The sequence below is a fragment of the Furipterus horrens genome, unplaced genomic scaffold (genome assembly GCF_987537825.1).
Source record: "Furipterus horrens unplaced genomic scaffold, mFurHor1.1.pri manual_scaffold_3, whole genome shotgun sequence".
In the NCBI taxonomy this organism is placed as follows: domain Eukaryota; kingdom Metazoa; phylum Chordata; class Mammalia; order Chiroptera; family Furipteridae; genus Furipterus; species Furipterus horrens.
Genome location: NW_028327173.1, coordinates 143875623 through 143893267, shown reverse-complemented (window position 1 = coordinate 143893267; position 17645 = coordinate 143875623). Strand labels below are relative to the sequence as shown.

General features: G+C 39.5%; 2 protein-coding genes and 1 pseudogene across 3 annotated transcripts in view; all 3 read right to left on the bottom strand.

Annotated features, from left to right (window-relative positions):
- CDIN1 (CDAN1 interacting nuclease 1) overlaps positions 1–17645 on the bottom strand; it is a 204356-nt gene that overhangs the window by 74473 nt on the left and 112238 nt on the right. The window lies entirely within an intron of this gene.
- On the bottom strand, positions 6875–7849 carry LOC150016245 (mortality factor 4-like protein 2; annotated as a pseudogene).
- LOC150016244 (uncharacterized) lies at positions 10250–11922 on the bottom strand. Its single transcript, XM_090271421.1, is given in 3 exon segments — positions 10250–10700; positions 10702–10777; positions 11148–11922. Coding segments are annotated over 3 exon segments (1302 nt in total).

Below are 17645 nucleotides of genomic sequence, written 5' to 3'. Positions count from 1 at the left end.
TTAGAGGGCTTAACACTCAATATATTAAGAGGTGTTACAGAATAACAAAAATCTTTCACCTTTTGGCCCTTTTATGAAAAATTTACTGGGTGCCTAATATATTTAATATTCAGTAGCACGTGAGAATAATTTTTATGCAACTCTGATAGTTAGAAAGATAGATAACTCAATTATTAGATCATCTATCAAAATATTCAGATGTATAAGAGGCTACTAAAAAGATTGATGACTGAGAAAGTCCACTGATTCTCTAGCCATCATATTCATGCATTTGGCCAGACAACATTTTTCGCTGCCTTCACAAGCAAGCTTCATTACCTATCACTCCACTGAAAAGAGTTTATTATGAGGCTGCCATCTTGGCAAGACTATTATTTAGATGATAAATGCTGAGGGGGAAAAAGTGGGCCTCCTTTTTTTTTTTGAAAGAAAAAAGATGAGCTTTTCTGACAGATAAAACAAACAGCATCTACATTTCTAATTAACTTAAATTTGGCAGATACAAATATAGGTCAGTTAAACCTATGATGTTATCTTCTGTCTGAATTTTACCCTTAATTTGTAAAATGTAAATTAACTAATTAGAAGAAAAACAGGATGATATGTGACAAAATGCTTCAGCTGGGTCTTTGCTTCCTGACATTTATGATCAACTATAATAAATTATTGCTCTTTAAAATAATTGATTGAATATATATATGTTTTTCTCACCACAATGAAAGAAATTTTACCAAGAATTTATAAAAGGCGGCTAGGAACTTAGCAGAACAACAGAACTCTGTGGTGTACTTTCTGAGGAAAAGATGTATATGAAAATGCTGTAATGTTAGAAGCAATTGGGTTAATTTATGCCTGTGTACCTAGGGTGAATTTAAAGGAAAAAAGTATGTAGACATTAAGTCACTGGTAAACCTAGTAAAAACATTATCAGGACTTAACCCTTTCTTCGTCATTTCAAATGGAGCTGCTGTGTACTCAAGCAATTAGTGACAATAGTGTGTGTCGGGGAGTGGGTGGTATGGGTGCATGAGTGTCCACATGCACCTGTGTACCTGGGTGCTGGGGGGGGAGGGTTTATAATATTCCACGGAAAATGAAAAGAGAAAAGGATTTGACCCCTTGAGCTTCAGCAGGAAAACCTGTCATTGTTAAGTAAAATTAATCCATGTACTAGTTAAGAGAAAAGAGGTTTTTCAACTATTCCTATGTAGCTAAAGATACTCCATTGAGAAGTACATCTGTAATGTCGGATATAGGTATCAATAAAAAAATTACATAAATTCTGAAAGGTAAGGCCTGTAGGGGGGCTGCGCTGTGGCACATTGGAGTGTGTGTGACTGGGCCTCAGGCAGGCAGGCAGGATCAGGCTGTCAGTTTTCATAGCACCAAATGGAGAGCTCTCCTCAGAGTGAGGAATACTAGGAAATTGGAGCTGAAGCCTTGTGGTAACCTAGACAGGAGCTGAGAGTGCTTTGAACTGTGGATCAGTTTCCAGGGACAATACAACATTTGAAAGGGTGGAGAAAACAGAAAAAGACACAATCCAAACAAAGGTATATGAAGTCTAAGATTCTATTGGAAAGTTCAGAGATTATGTAAAATAGGTGAACAGTTAAACAATTAAGTACATCAAGATTTCACTCCTAATTTTAGGTATGCTACTAAAATATTCATCTTTTATAGAAGTATCTTAATTTAGCAGATAGTTATCATACTTAGAAACAACATGACTGAAATACTTGAATACTCCTTTTTCCAATATTATGACAAATACATAAAAATTTCTACATTTTGCAAAGTGCAATCTAGGTGCTTGAGAATATTATTACACTTACTTTATATTTCTAGTTGTGGAGACAGCAAGAAAAATCTGCTGAATAACTGCTCCTGATGAATAAGTATTTAGCTTATTACTTTTATATTTTAGGAACTCATTAGTAGTAAACGTTTTTTCTTTCCATCCCTACGTCACCATGATACTGCATTAAGAAATAAAATGGGTAACTAGTCAAAGTTCCACTTCACAGTATATAAATCTAACACAGAATATATTTATACATGACTGAAAATTATCTTGACAGCTCTCTGGCCTCCACCTAACTCTTCAACCTTTTAACACATGATATACCTCTGAGGCAATGATTTCAAAAGCTATCAAAGATTTACCTTTATATACACTAACTTCACACTTTAGAGGTAATCTTCAAACATTTGCTCCAAAGAATTGGTTTCTATCATAAAACGAAAGACTGTAAAACTGCAAAGAGACCTCGTTTGTTTATTTTTCTCTTTTAAGCGTTAACAATCACCATTCATATTTATCATTTTGAAAACTGAATTTAATTTTTTTAGTGAAAAGCCTTAATAGTTCCAAATAATGTATCAGCAACCATTTTTGTTCATTTAAAATTTTAAACACTTCTGTACTGAAGGCAGCATTTCATGTTTGAATGTGTTTATCTGTGAAGGAACAGAAAGGCAAAGAGAGTAATGTAATGAGTGTCAGGTAACCTGACCAAACCTGCGTCCCTCCATATTGCAGGAAGGTCAGATCCTCTCAGCATTGTGCTGGTGTGTTAAAATAAGTCAACAAACCATCACACGGCAGGAAGAAGAATGACCTTTAAATTCTTTATGTTTGGGCTGCTGATGGAGCTTTGGACTTGGGTATGCATGAATGGTTTTCCAAACTGCTTGACAAACGTAACTCTCAAGGTTTCTTTCAAGGGTGAGTGTTAAAAGCTCTGGGTTCCTACATTCTGGTTCAACTTTCTAAACCTATGTCATTCTTTATGGAAACTGATGTTAGGTTAACTATCAGTACTCCGAATAATCAGATGCAATGCAACTAGACTAAAATTACTTTATAAATGTTTAAATGTGAGAGATGAAGGTTGGGAGTCAGTCAATTTATAAATACTTTTATTCACTCAAATAGCAATACTTACTGTTAATCAATTCTCTAAGCTTTATTATAGCTGTCATATCACAGTTGTCTTCTCGCTTTCCCTGTCCATAAAAATAGGCATTTCTCTACTTTTCCCTTCTGTGAAAACTCTCTTCACTTATTTCTATTAAGGATAAACCCTAACTCAATCTATCTCTGATCCACCACTTGGACTCCTCTGATCTGCCTTTGGACATGCTGAAATACTGCAACTAAAGTTATTACTTACCTAGATAATTTTCTATTCTCAGTTCTTTAATAGCATCATTATGCTTCCTATCACCAATATCAAAATCTCAAAGTTATCTTTGTTCCACACACCCCAGTACAAGGACATTGAGCTGCTTGCCAGATTCTGTAAATCCTGTCTTTGTTATCTCTGTATACCTATATAGTCTCCTTCCTTTTCCACAGCCACTGTTATCATTTAGGAATTAACAGATTATTTCAATATGCATGACTCTGTTAGCAATGGTGGTCCTAACCACAGCTTCTTGTTTTTGTCCACTCTAAGCTCTGCTACCAGAATATTCATCCTAAAATTAGGTCCCGATAGTGCCACTCTTCTATTTAAAAATCTCCCCTGACTTTCCAGCTGTGTGGCCTTAACCTGGGGACTTACCCTCACTATGCCTCCACTTTTTCTTATGAAATGAGGATGAGATACTACCTACCTCATAGGACTATCATGTGCATCAAAGAGGACACTGAACATAGTTGGTGCTCAGTGTTAGTTATGTTTGTAATCTATCTACAAGTTTTGTTTCCTATTAGATTGAATTAAATTCCCTGAAGGCAAAGTTAGATTTTGCTTATTATTGTATGCTCTGAAATACATAATATGCTGCCTCTACCTAGGAGGAACTAAGTATCTACTGAGTTCAGTCATATATCTGTGCAACTACTGATGGACCACTTTGCTAGAATGTGTTGAATTAGGGATATGTAGTGGTAAAAATATTCAATTCACATTAAGACAATGAAAGACAATAGGGATGATGAAATATTTTGGGCTAGTGAGGAGTTCAATATAGTACTGCACACAACCAATGACTACATTTTCACCACTTTCATAATCAATATAGAATGCTCTGAAAATATTATAGCTGAAGCTATCAAGGATGAGTGTGATGAGCCTTGTTAATTAAAAAAGTCCCCTTTACTTAATAAAGGAATTTTGCATGAGTTTTAAATTTATGCTCTTTTGGAATGAGCTATCAGAAATGCTACAGGAGTAAATTTAAAATGAAGAGGTGGTGATGGTTAGCAAAGTGGCCTGCTACAAAAAGTAAGAAAATGGCAAAAGGACTATATAAGGGGAAGTAGGAAGAAGTTAACATTTCCGGTATAATCCTTGTGAAAAAATAAGGGTGAATAAGACATAGGAAACATCCCAGTGTTACCAATTAAAGTTGGAAAGAGAGTAAAACAACAGAATGGAATTCATCTGTATCATAAGAGTACACTAAGAATGTAAAGGAGAGAGCAAGAACCACACAGAAGGATGTCAGTGCCTTGTGTTAATGGAAAAATGGAATTCACAGAAGTTTAGCTTTTACATCACCATGATTTCAAGAGTCAACAGAAATTAGAAATAAAGAATGTTGACCATTGCTGTCATGTTTCCACATAGATTTCTGTTTTATGAGGAGAGTATGGGATGTATAGACTCTACTTGTGGCTCATTTTCCATACTCTCCGTGCGTGAGAAGAGAATGAGCAAGGACAGACTAAGGCAATGAAGCCTAATCACCTATAAGGCTCCCATCCTAGGAGATTTTTGAATGATATCTAATGGCAGAAGATAGTAAAAATGGAGGAATGTATCTCTTACATGTAGAGAGAGAGAAAAGGCATAACTGCTGTTAAAAGAGCTCTGATCTCACCACAGATGGCCAGCTTTATCTTAGTCCAAAGTGAGTGCATCAAGACATTACCAAAGAAAGCTGCTTTCTAACAACCATAGGCTGTTAAGGCCAATCTTCAGTCTTAATCATACCAAAAGCCTTCCCTTTGTTGGGCAAGAAGCAATGACTGAAAATCCTGTTCCATCTCTCCAGAGCCTGGGAGAAAAAGTTGGAATATATGGATGTCTGTTTGAGAGAGAGATACCAAAAGAGAAAAACTCGAAGGTCTGTACAGTACTCTCATAGATTATTCTATTCATAGTTGATGTTTAAGAAAATTTGTTTAGGATGATGATGAAGTCTATAAATTAAACAGCATAAATAAGATTACAGGATTAATGTTGAACTAGATAAACTGGTTTACAATGTGTCTAAATTATATGTTAAAAATCATAATTGAGAGACATCTACTTGGAGGAAAGATTGGGTAGCAAGGATTAGATTTATCCTCCTACTGGAAATAACCTGAAAAACAAACAAAACAGTGATGATAAACACCAAGCAGTGAGGTACAGTGATATCTGAGTGATGAGAAACAAAAGAAGTGAGCCCTTTGATTGTCCCAGCATGCAACCTGGAGAAAGGTTTCAGGTGGCAAGGTGGGGAGGGAGAACCTAGGTGAAACCTGGTATTCTCTCGGAGTTGAGAGATACCTTTGGAAGAATGGGAAGACCAGGCAGTTAAGTTTGTCATTAAACAAATCTCAATAACTTTAAAAGAATTCAAGTTTGTTTCTGACCTCAATGGAATTAAATTAGAAAGCAATAATAGCAATATATGTAAAATTTTTCTAAATATCTAGGAACGAAAAAGCACACTACTTAATAGCCTGTGAATCAAAGAAGAAATGAAAAGAAAAATTTTAAAGTGTTTGGAACCAAATAAAGATAAAAATACAATATTTTGTGAAACACAGTACTTCAAATTTATAGTACTAAACTGCCTATATTGAAAAAAAAAAGAATGGTTTCAAACCAATAACCTCAGCTTTCCACCTTATGATACTAGAAAAAAAGAGCAAATGAAATGGAAACTAAAGAAAAGGAAAGAGATTAAATTAATAAAAGAGAAAAAAAATCAAGAGAAAAAAATCAATAAAACTAAAAGTTGGTTTTTTCAGAAGACCAGTAAAATTGATAAAACCTCTAGGAAGACTGATCTGGAAAAAAAGACAAAATTATCAGTATCAGGAATGAAGAAAGTGACATCACTACAGATTCTACAGATATTAAAAGCATAAAGAAATACTTTGAACAAGTTTATGACACTACATCCCACAACTTAGATAAAATGAACTAACTCTTTAAAGGTGCAAATTACCAAAGTTCACTGAAGTAAAAAAAATTAGGTAACCTAAATCCCTATATCATTTTTTTTTTGCTTTGAAATTTAGAAATAAATTTTATTTAAGATCTGAAATACAATTCCTAAAATATCAACTTCAGAAAACTGGCTACACAATAATGCATTGTCTCAGGTTAGAATGTGCATTAGACTCAGACAGAAAACTACGAGACAAACCACTAGCCTTAAGCAATTTGAGCAAAGATAGAGTGCCTTACAGACAACACAGATGGATTTGCAAAGGATGGGCTGTTTTACTTCAAGCACCATAAAGTAATAATAATAATAATAATAATAATAATAATAATAATAATAATAATAATAAAAGTATGGGTTTTCAGGTATACACATTAGACTGAACCTTTGCACTAGGAATCAGGGCACTTTATCATGTAGCATTAACATATAATTTGAAAATTGTGTAGTATCAAAAGAGGTAGAACCACCAGCATTCAACAATGTTGTCAATGAGTCAAGAAAATGCTCTACTGCATGTTTCTTCTTTGTCTAATTAGTGCATACACTGGTAGCAACTTTGAAATGAGAAAAGGAGCTTGCACTCCTTTCATTTACTGTTTAAGACAAAACAGAAAAACTGAGACATAAGTCCTATTATACATTAACATTTTTAAAGACCATCAATTATACAAAAAATGACTAAGAACAAAAAGACTGTTTACAGATACCAGACATAATAGTGAGTGGTAAGTAGACCCTCACAAGGATTTGTGGTGGTGCTCAGCAGAAACCATTTGTAATCACTGACAGTAAACAGAGACACAGCATTCTTTGCCAGATATTTTAGGAAATCGTACAAATAGCACAATACTGCAAGGCTCTTCTCATCAAGGGGCGTATATGCCAACATTGCTCCAATTCTTATGAATAAACTCAGTAGGTGTGGCACCCCATAACCCTGGGACATCGGTGGATGAGGGTGAGCCAAGAGCATTTCAGCATGCTGGGGCTTCTCAAATTTGTAGAGTAGCTGAGTGCCCAACATCATGTTGAAGTATTCTTTCATCCAGGCAGTGACTTCACTCACTGCATATTCATTATTGTCAACATGTTCTTGTGATTTCTTGCAGCTTGCATCTTCTTCTAGAATAGCATCTACATTTTTCTCAGCAGGGAGTTGACACAGCTGCATCTGTCTGGTAAGTCTCAAGCCTCGGTAAGCCATGGTTTTCATTCTTCAGGAATCTCCACTTTAACTTCCATTCTATTCTTAAATGTCTCCTTGCTTTCAACAGTGGGGTCAGCCCTGGCTCTTTCCTTCTAAGGTGGCTGAGAGGCTTCAATGGTACTGCCACCATGTCTATTTCCAGGAGAGTTCTGTTTGTTCTTTCTTGTCTTCCTCATGGGAAAGGGAATTATCTGCAGAGTACCCCTCTGCCCCCTCCTTCTGCCTGGGAGAGTTGGTTCCAAATTCTTCCTTCTCGAGGCATCCCCTCTCATCTCACTTCTCTGCATATCTCTTCTAGTTAGTGTTTTGAAGTTGTCTTCTTCTCCAGATTGTTGTCTATGAATGAGAGCCCTGCTTTCCGGAATGCATTCAACCCTGTTTTTATTTCAACCAATAATCCTCTTCCTTCTTGCTCTTCTAAGAACTCCTAGTGCTTTCCCAGATGGAATCTTACAGATCATCTGGGATGGTCTGGAAAGATGAAATGGGAGACAAAACCCAAGATTCTATAATCAGGATCAGATCTTCTGATCCCTACTATACAGCAAACTTAGTTTTTCTGATAATGGTCAGCAGCCAATGTATGATCACTGCTGTCCCTCCAACAGCCATAGTCCCTATATCTTTTAAATAAACTGATTTTGTAGTTAAAAACCTTTCAACAAGAAAACAGGCCCAGATGCTTTGACTGGGGAATTCTATCTATCATTCAAGAAAAACATAGTAACAATGTTGTACAATTTTTGCAGAAAATTGAAGAGAAGGGAATATTTCTCAACTTATACTATGAGGCCAGCATTACTCTAATATCAAAACAGGAGAAAGACTTAAAGAACAAAAACAGAGACCATTATCATTCATGAACAAAGATGTAAAAATTCTTAACAAATTTTTAGCAAATCAGACCCAACAAAATATACAAAGGATATTGCTTCCTAAACAAGTGGGGTTTATCCCAAGAATGCAAGGCTGGAATGACTTAAGAATCAATCATTGTAATTCACCATATTAACCGTTTTATAAAAGAATACCCAAATGATAGTCTTAATAGATGCATAAAAAGCACTTGGCAAAATCCAACATCCATTTTTGATACAAACTCACAACAAACTAGGAACACAAGGAAGTTTCCTCAATCTGATAAAGGGCAGCTAAAAAACCTATCACTAATATTATTTGTAATGGTGAAAGATTGAAGGCCTTTTCCCCAAGATCAGAAGCAGAGCAACAGTGTACACTCTCACCACTATTAACCTTTGTATAGGATATTCAAGCCAGTGCCATTAACCAAAAAAAGAAAGAAAAAAAGAAGAAGCCACAAACTGAAAAGAGAAGTAAAGCTGTCTCTATTCACAAATAACATGGCTATCTATATAGAAAATCCTAATCATTAATAAATGAATTATACACATTGCAAGATGATGCAAGATGATGCAAGATCAATATATGAAACCAACTATTTCTCTATAATAACATGGACATCTGAAAATTTTTTAAAAAGCTACCATTTCCTATAGAATCAGGAAATACAAAATTTATAGAGATCAATCTGAAAAAATTGAGAGATGTACATTGGAAACTATAAGCTATTTGTAAGAAAAATATTAAAAGACCCAAATAAATGCAAAGATACAATGTTCATGGATCAGAAGACTTATTATCAATTAAGATATCAATTCTTCCCAAGTTGATCTATAAATTCAATATGATCCCAATCAGAATACCAGGAGAAAATTTTAGGAATTTATATGGTAATGTAAAGGGCCTATAATAGGCACAAATAATGTTAAAAATAAAGTTGGAGAACTTAACACTGTGTTCAAAATTATAATGTCAAATTGATATAAAGATAGAAAAACTGATCAATAGACTAAAATAAGAATTCAGAAAAAGGCCCCCACACATATGGTCAATTGATTTTTGACAAATGTACAAAGGCGATTTAGTAGTGACAGGTTAGATATATGCAAGAAAATGAACTTTGATCCATATATCACACCATATATAAAATAAACTGAAATGTAAATTTAAAATCATAAACCTTTTAGAAGACAAAAAGAGGAAAATCTTTGTGATTTCTTTAGCTCTTTAAATCTTTAAGATGCTTTAGATTTAAATATGAGAGCAAAGGTAAAATCCATAAAAGTAAAATATTAGTAAAATGAACTTCATTAAAACTAAAAACTTCTGATCTTTGAAGGCCACTGTTCAGACAATAAAAACACAAGTCACACACTGGGAGACAGTATTTCATATCTGACCACATATCGGATAAAGGACTTATATCCAGAATTTTTTTTAAATTTAGTGTAATCAATAAAATATATTAAAAAAAATAAAATAAAAGTCCTCTCCCAGAATCCAATGAAAGCAAATGGGAACGTCCATCTTTTCAACCAATGGGGGCCAGTGTGGGCAATGATTGCCTTTGCCCTTCTTCCAGCCGCCATGATTAGTAAGGTGGCAAAGTCTCCAGTCTGCCTGCTCTGTACAAGCTCCCTTCTCTGGTGGCACCTCCCTTCACAGGGAAGGAAAGTCACTCCTAACATTCAATTTCGCCTTGAGGTTTTCTCCCTCCCTGCTGCCTTCTTTCCGTGATTTGGCCTGACCTCTCTGTTGCAGAAATACTTTATAAAGTCAGTATGAGATGCTACCCTGAAAGGTACTTTTTCTATAAAAAAAATCTGTCTCAGGTAAATCACATAACTATTTTCCTTTCAATTACTCAAGGTGGTTTTCTCAGCCTGGTTTCATGTATGAGTGTTTGGCAAGTGGTATTAGGTTATCTGGAGGTTTGAGGACTATCCTATTTAAGAACAAGAGCTAATTAAAGCAAAACCTAATTAAGGGAAGCTGGTCAAACAACTATCTAGCAGTTGAGTTCTGACTTGATTCAGTGGTTAGGGAACTCCATGCGGACCCTAGAGAACTCTGCTGTGAGGTCTTCCTGGATTTCTGTTTCTTCACCAGCTTTTCTGGCTTATCAGCATGTGAAGTCTTCCTGGACTCCTGTTCCTGTCTGTCTGTATATGAGGTCTTTGAAGACCAGCACTTTTCCTGATCCTTCATCAGCTTTTCTGGCTTATCAGCAGGTGACTTCTTTCTGGACTCCTGTTCTTGTCTGTCTGCATAGGAGGTCTTTGTGGACCACCACTTTTCCTGCTCCAGCTGCTGCTTCCGAATTTTTAACCAGCTTTGGGGAGGGTCTTTTCCTCCTGGTTCTGCTGGGACCCCTGGAGGGACTCTCTGTGTAAGCCCTGGCTCTGTTCGGAGGCGGCACAACTCAGAAGCATGCCTCTCTGCTGCCACCTCCAAGGGTCTTCTTTCTCAGCTCCTTTTCTTCTCTCTCCCCCAGCATGCTCAGGGCGGGCTCATTCAGTTGCCTCTCCAGTACAGAATTCCCTCACTTATCACGGGTATTAAGTTCTAGACCCCCCTGTGATAGATGAAAATCCACGAAGTAGGAACCTTACATTTATTTTAGTGTATATATATATTAAGGCTTTATAAACCCTACCCATATACTTATTAACCTTTCCCACTCCCTTAACCTTTCCCACACTTTTATAACACTGCTTATGTTCTTAAACATATTCTACACTCTTAAACGTACGTAACTTTAACAATATACGTATACAGTACCGCAAAATCATGCGATATAGTGAAAAATCCGCGATAAATAATTAAATATAATATTTTAAAAAATCCCGTGATACAGTGAAGTCACAATAAGTGAACCGCGATATAGAGGGGGACTACTGTAATGCTTTCTCCTGGAGGTACCGGGCCTGGGCCTTTGCAGCTGTCTCAGTTCTGGCCTTTAACTCCTCCTGTAATGTCTGCAGCTCTCTGTACTGTTTCTCCAGTGAAATGTCACTCACTGTCTCCATTTGCTGCTTGAAATTGGAGACCAGCGTTTCTTTCTCCAAGAGCTGTGTTGTTTGAAGCTCTGAAGCTTGTTTTGCATATTTCGAGGCTGATTCTTCTCTCGTTGGTAAGAACTCATCAAAATCTTGTGCATATTTATTCCACTGATTTTTGATTTCTCTTCTGTACTTCTTAGCTATGATGGTCAAGTCTTATAGCATAACTTTAATGTCAGCCTGGATGGGCAACTTGTCATTTAGTAGCAGTCTCGCTTCGTCCATTACTAATTTTTGTTGGATTTTAGTTTCTCTTATTTGGTGGTCCAGCTTCATTACTTCCATTGTCTTTTCTATAAGCCTGATTGTCGCCTTTGTTGGCTTTTCTTGCTCTAAAGCATGTTTTAGTAGAGGAAAATATGATACAGGGAGACTGGCGAGGTTCTCCCTTTGGAGAAATATTCCTGGTTCCTGGGGTCTGAGCCTAGCACTAGTGTCTATTGTCCAGAACCCTTGTGGGTCCCAGCTCACCTGGACACTGGGCAGGTCAGCTTTAAGCGGTACAGCGGTCCTGGTCGTTGCTTCAGCCGTTAGCGGCACCGGGGTCCTGGATGGCACTTTGAATTGCAGCGGCACCCTGGGCTTGGCGGTGGGCCCTCCGGACCCCAGTGGCATTATGGTCCCAGTGGTGGTTGCTCCAGAGCTCAGCAGAGCCTGGGTCCTAGTGGTGGGAGGTCTGGGCCTCAGGGGCACCGTGGTCCCCGTGGCGGCAGGCGCTCCGGGCATCAGCGGCACCGTGGTCCCGGTGGCAGCGGGCGCTCCGGGCCTCAGCGGCAACGTGGTCCCTGTGGCGGTGGGCGGTCGGGGCCTCAGGGGCACCGTGGTCCCGGTGGCGGTGGGCGGTCGGGGCCTCAGGGGCACCGTGGTCCCGGTGGCAGTGGGCGGTCGGGGCCTCAGGGGCACCGTGGTCCCGGTGGCGGTGGGCGCTCCGGGCCTCAGGGGCACCGTGGTCCCGGTGGCGGTGGGCGGTCGGGGCCTCAGGGGCACCGTGGTCCCCGTAGCGGCGGGCACTCCGGGCCTCAGCGGCAACGTGGTCCCGGTGGCGGTGGGCGCTCCGGGCCTCAGCGGCAACGTGGTCCCCGTAGCGGCGGGTGGTCCGGGCCTCAGCGGCAACGTGGTCCCCATAGCGGTGGGCGCTCCGGGCCTCAGCGGCAACGTGGTCCCGGTGGCAGCGGGCGCTCCGGGCCTCAGCGGCAACGTGGTCCCGGTGGTGGGCGCTCTGGATCTCTGTGGCATTGTGGTGCCAGAACTTCGTCACTCTCTGAGGTGGGCCCCCACACCAGCTCAGCACTGGAAGATGCTTCCGATCCCTGCACCCTTTCCAACAGCTCACACAGCTCTCCTCTCTCCTCTCACAGCTCACCAGTGGAATATAGAATGTAGACATCTCTCTAGCTAAGTTTCCATGGTGACAGGGTAAAGGGGCGGAGCCAGCTAAGCTCACAATAAGGGCTTTGACCCCAATATATCTGTGGGTGTTGGGAACATTTTAGAAAAATCTGAAGCTCCTATCGTAAGCTTAGCTGTCATCAACTGACCACAGGTAGCATTTCAAGTGATCCTCACAGTCCTCAGCCTCCCTGGTGGAGATGCCACATTTCTTTCTAGGGTTAATACACATCAAGGTCCAGGGACAGATACCTTCGCCACACTTGCCTGAGCACTCTGACCATGCTCCCGCCTCCCACATGGTCATGCAGTCCTGGCCCTCGCAGCACTGGCCATAGGCAAACTACCCAGCACAGACCCTCTCTGGGACCCTAATCTTGGTTCCATTGCTTAGTTGTTGCATACATGCCACTGGTCTGCTCTGCACCCCTTGTCCACAAGATCAGAAACTCTGGGTTCATTCTATCATCACTCATCTAGTTTGACATGGCTGCTCATTGTATTTGTAAATCTGTGGGTCTGGCTTTGTTAAGTACTTGCATTTCTTATTGTCCATGATGCTGATTATTTTTGTTCATGGCTTTTATGAAAGACAACATTGTTTTCATTTCTCCTATGCATTCCTGCAGCTTGCAGAATGGTTGCCTGTGACCGTGTGCCAGGGTCAGAATGGGTGCAGACCAGCCTTCAGCCTCCTCACTGCACTCTACAGGTCCCCTGACCTGGCAATTAGCTACGGTGCAGGATCTCACACTCTTCCCTAGGCTCTGGACCAGGCCCTGAGCCCCTGAGGAGCTGTGTCCCTATCTGATCCTAGCCACATCACCACCACAAAAATAACTTTTTTATTTTTATTTGTTTATTTTTAAGTGTATTTTATTGATTATGTTATTACAGTAGTCTCAATTCCCCCCCCCTCTTTGCTCCCCTCTGCCCAGTACCCCAATTCCCTCCAGCAATCCCATCCCTGTTAGTTCATGTCCATGGGTCATGCTTATAAGTTCTTTGGCTTCACCCTTTCCTGTATCATTCTTAACATCCCCCTGTCTATTTTGTACCAACCAATTATGCTTCTTAATCCCTGCACCATTTCCCCATTTCTCCCCCTTTCCCTCCCAGCTGATAACCCCCCAAATGATCCCCATACCTATGATTCTGTTTCTATTCTGGTTTGCTTAGTTGGATTTTGTTTTTCTTTTTTAGATTCAGTTGTTGATAGTTGTGAGTTTCTTGTCATTTTAATGTTCATAATTTTGATCTTCTTTTTCTTAAGTCCCTTTGACATTTCATATAATAATAGTTTGGTGATGATGAGTTCCTTAAGCTTTACCTTGTCTGGGAAGCACTTTATCTGCTCTTCCATTCTAAATGATAGCTTTGCTGGATAGAGTAATCTTGGTTGTAAGTCCTTGCTTTTCATCTCCATGAATACTTCTTGTCAGTCCCTTCTTGCCTGCAAAGTTTCTTTTGAGAAATCAGCTGAAAGTCTTATTATCACCCCTTTGTTGGTAACTCTTTGCTTTTCTCTCGCTGCTTTTAAGATTCTCTCTTTATCTTTAAACTTTTGCATTTTAATTATGATGTGTCTTGGTGTGGTCCTTTTGGGTCTAGCTTGTTTGGGACTCTGTGCTTCCTGGACTTCTATGTCTATTTCCTTCCCCAAATCTGTGGAGTTTTCCATCACTATTTTCTCACATAAGTTTTTAATTTCTTGCTCTTCCTCTTCTCCTTCTGGCATCCCTATGGTTAGGATGTTTGCACGTTTAAAGTTGTCCCAGATGTTCCTAAGCCTCTCCTCATTTTTTTCAATTATTGTTTCCTCATTCTGCAGTGGTTGACTGTTTTTTTTCTTCCTTATGTTCCAAATCATTGATTTGAACCCCAGTTTCCTTCCCTTAACCACTGGTTTTGTGTGGATTTTCCTTCATTTCATTTAGCATAGCTTTCACTTCTTCCCTTATGCGTTTGCCATACTTAACGATACCTGTCAAGTCTGTGAGCATCTATATCACCAGCGTTTTCAACTCTGTTAGGTTGGCTGTCTCCTTGTTGGTTAGGTTCGCTATCTCTTCGTCGCTTAGTTCTCCCACTGGAACCTTGATCCGTTCCCCCTTTTGGGCCATACTTTTCTGTCTCCTCAACTTGACAGGCTTCTGTATTTGTTTGCCTCTGTGTCTTAGGTAGAGTTGTTGCACCTGTTACTGTTTAAGAGGTGGAGCCTTAGGTATTCGTCAGTGCAGGGTGACCTGCCTCTCTATATTGTGGCGCTGTATGTGGGGAAGGGGTCTGAGAGTGAACAACACCACCCACCCAGCAGTTGCCCCTCTACCAGGCACCTCTCCCACCTTCCCAGGGGACCGGCGCCTCTCCAGCTATTGCCTTGGTTGTCGCTCCCAGAATAGGTGGGTCTGCGAACATCCTAGGACCATGGGGGCCCTCTAAGCAAGCAGACTCTGCTGAGAGACCTGCAGTTCCCTCCTCCACCCCAACCCCCACTGGTCTGCACAGTCAGAAGCAATGAGGCTCTATTCTCCCTGGTGCTGGGACCATGAGTCGCACAGTCTTGTTAGGAGCCAGGAATGCTCCCCAGGTGTCCCTCCCTTTAAAACATGTGATTGTGCTCTCTGCTGGCCCGCTGCTGCCGCCACCCTCTCTGCCCCAGCTCCACCACTCCTACCTGTCTGGATGAGTATTTCTTCTTTAAATCTTTGTTTGTTGGACTTCCATGCAGCTCGATTTTCTGGAACCTCGCATTGTCCATAGTTTTGAGGTAGTTATATTCCTGCTTAGTTTTGGAGGGAGGTGCAGTGTGTCTGTCTAGGCCTCCATCTTGGCCGAAAGTCTCCCAGAATATTTTTAAAAATTACCAAAACTCAATAATAAGAAAACACTTACAAAATAAGCCAAAGATTTGAACAGGTAAATCTCTGAAGAGACAAACAGGTAGAAATAAACATATTAAAGAGGCTCAATATCATTTGTTATTAGTGAAATACAAATTAAAATCACATTGAGTCACTACTATACAAATATTAGAAAGTATGAAGTTAAAAAGACTGACCGTGCCAAGTGATGAGGAAGATGGGAAGTACCTGAAACTCTCATAAACTACTGATGGGAAAGTAAAATCATTCAACCACTCTGGAAAAGTTTAATCTTTTTCTAAAAAGGCCCATGTGCACTTATCATATGTCCGAACCATTTCACACCTAGGTGTCTGCCAAGAGAAATCAAACCACACAAAGATTTCTACATGACTATTTATAGGAGCTTTACTAATAGCTAGAACAAAAAGCAACATGCACGTCCTTCCACAGGTGAACAGATAAACAATTAGTGGCACAGCTACTCAAATGAATACTTCTTAGCAATAAAAAAAGAACTATTATTGTACTCAACAACATGAATAAATATTCAAAAATTATGCTGAGTAAAAAAGCCAAACAAAAGAATACATGCTGCATGATTCCGTTTACAGGAAATATTAGAAAATGTAAACTACTCTTAGTGACAGAAAGCAGATCAGTGGTTGCCTATGTTCAGGAAGAACTAAAGGAAATGAGAGGAAGGGATTACAAAGGAGTATAAGAAACTTTTGGAGGTGATAGGTATGTTCACTATCTCTGCCATGCTGATAGCTTTTTGAGTTTGTACATATGTCAAAACTCGTCAAATTGTACACTTTATATATGAGCACTTTATTGTATGTTAATTATATCTCAATAGACTATTTTTAAAAACATTGTTATTTACTAAAACAGACTTACTTTTTTACATGCTTATTTTTTTCTGTACTATATATATATATATTTTTCCTTTAACTCAATAAAAGCAGAGACTGTAGTTTGAGGAGCTGTTTATTCAAGGTTCATAGCTGGGATGGGGCCTGTACTCAATGCCTTTGCATTGAAAAAATATAAAATTTTTTTGAGGTTAATTAAGCTGGTGAAAATTCTTGAAGCTTTGCTTACAAAGGAATGAGGGGTACACTACATATAATAATTAGAAATAGCAATATCGTATAAGAGGTAAACTATTCAAAATGCTTATATTTAAAGAAGCAAATTGGTGTTTATATAAACATTTCTAATATGAGTGTAATCATTCACTCAGATAGGGGTACGTACTGTGAAGCAAAATAAAGCCAGGTGAGGAGAGAGAGATGACTGAGGTGGTGCCTTCTAGATTGGGTGGTCAGGGACAGTCTCCTAAGGAGGGGAAGTACAAGTGGGGACCTCAGTGCTGTGAGTTCACTAAGGGGACCTTCCAGTGGAGAAAATCCCAAGCAGAAGGATGAGCCAGAGCAAGTGTCTTGACGTAGAAACAAGCAGTGTAGATTCAAGGAAGACCAAGAAAGCCTGAGTGGCTGAAGAAGTATAAGGGTGGGAGAGAAGGCTGGGTGGGGGGAGAGAGCTTGATGTACAGAGAATTGGGGTGGAGAGGCAGATCATGCAGAGCTCTGAATGTCACAGTAAAGAGTTCAAATTTTGTTTTAAATGTGATGGGAAGCCACTGAAGAGATTTGAGTAGGGAACTGTCACAAACTGACATATATATTTTCAAAGAGTCACTTTGGTTGGGATATAAAAAACTGACCACAAGAGTGCAATAGCTGATGTCAGGAGACCAGTTGGGAAGTTATAGCAATAGTCCAAGAGGTGGTGACAGCCACTGAGGTGACAGCATGGTGATAAATGGCACGATTTGAGATGTGATGAAGATCAAGCTGAAAGCACCTGCTGATGGACTGGTGATGATACTTAGGTTTTTGGCTTGAGTATTAGGGCAAACTGTGGTGCCATTAGTTGAGCTTAGGAGGAAACAGGGAAGTAAACAAACTTGGGAAGGAAAATCAAGGGTTTCATTTTGAACATGTTGAGTATGAGATACCTATTACATATCCAAGAAAAGGTACTGAGTGTACAGTTGGATTGACAAAAATAATTATA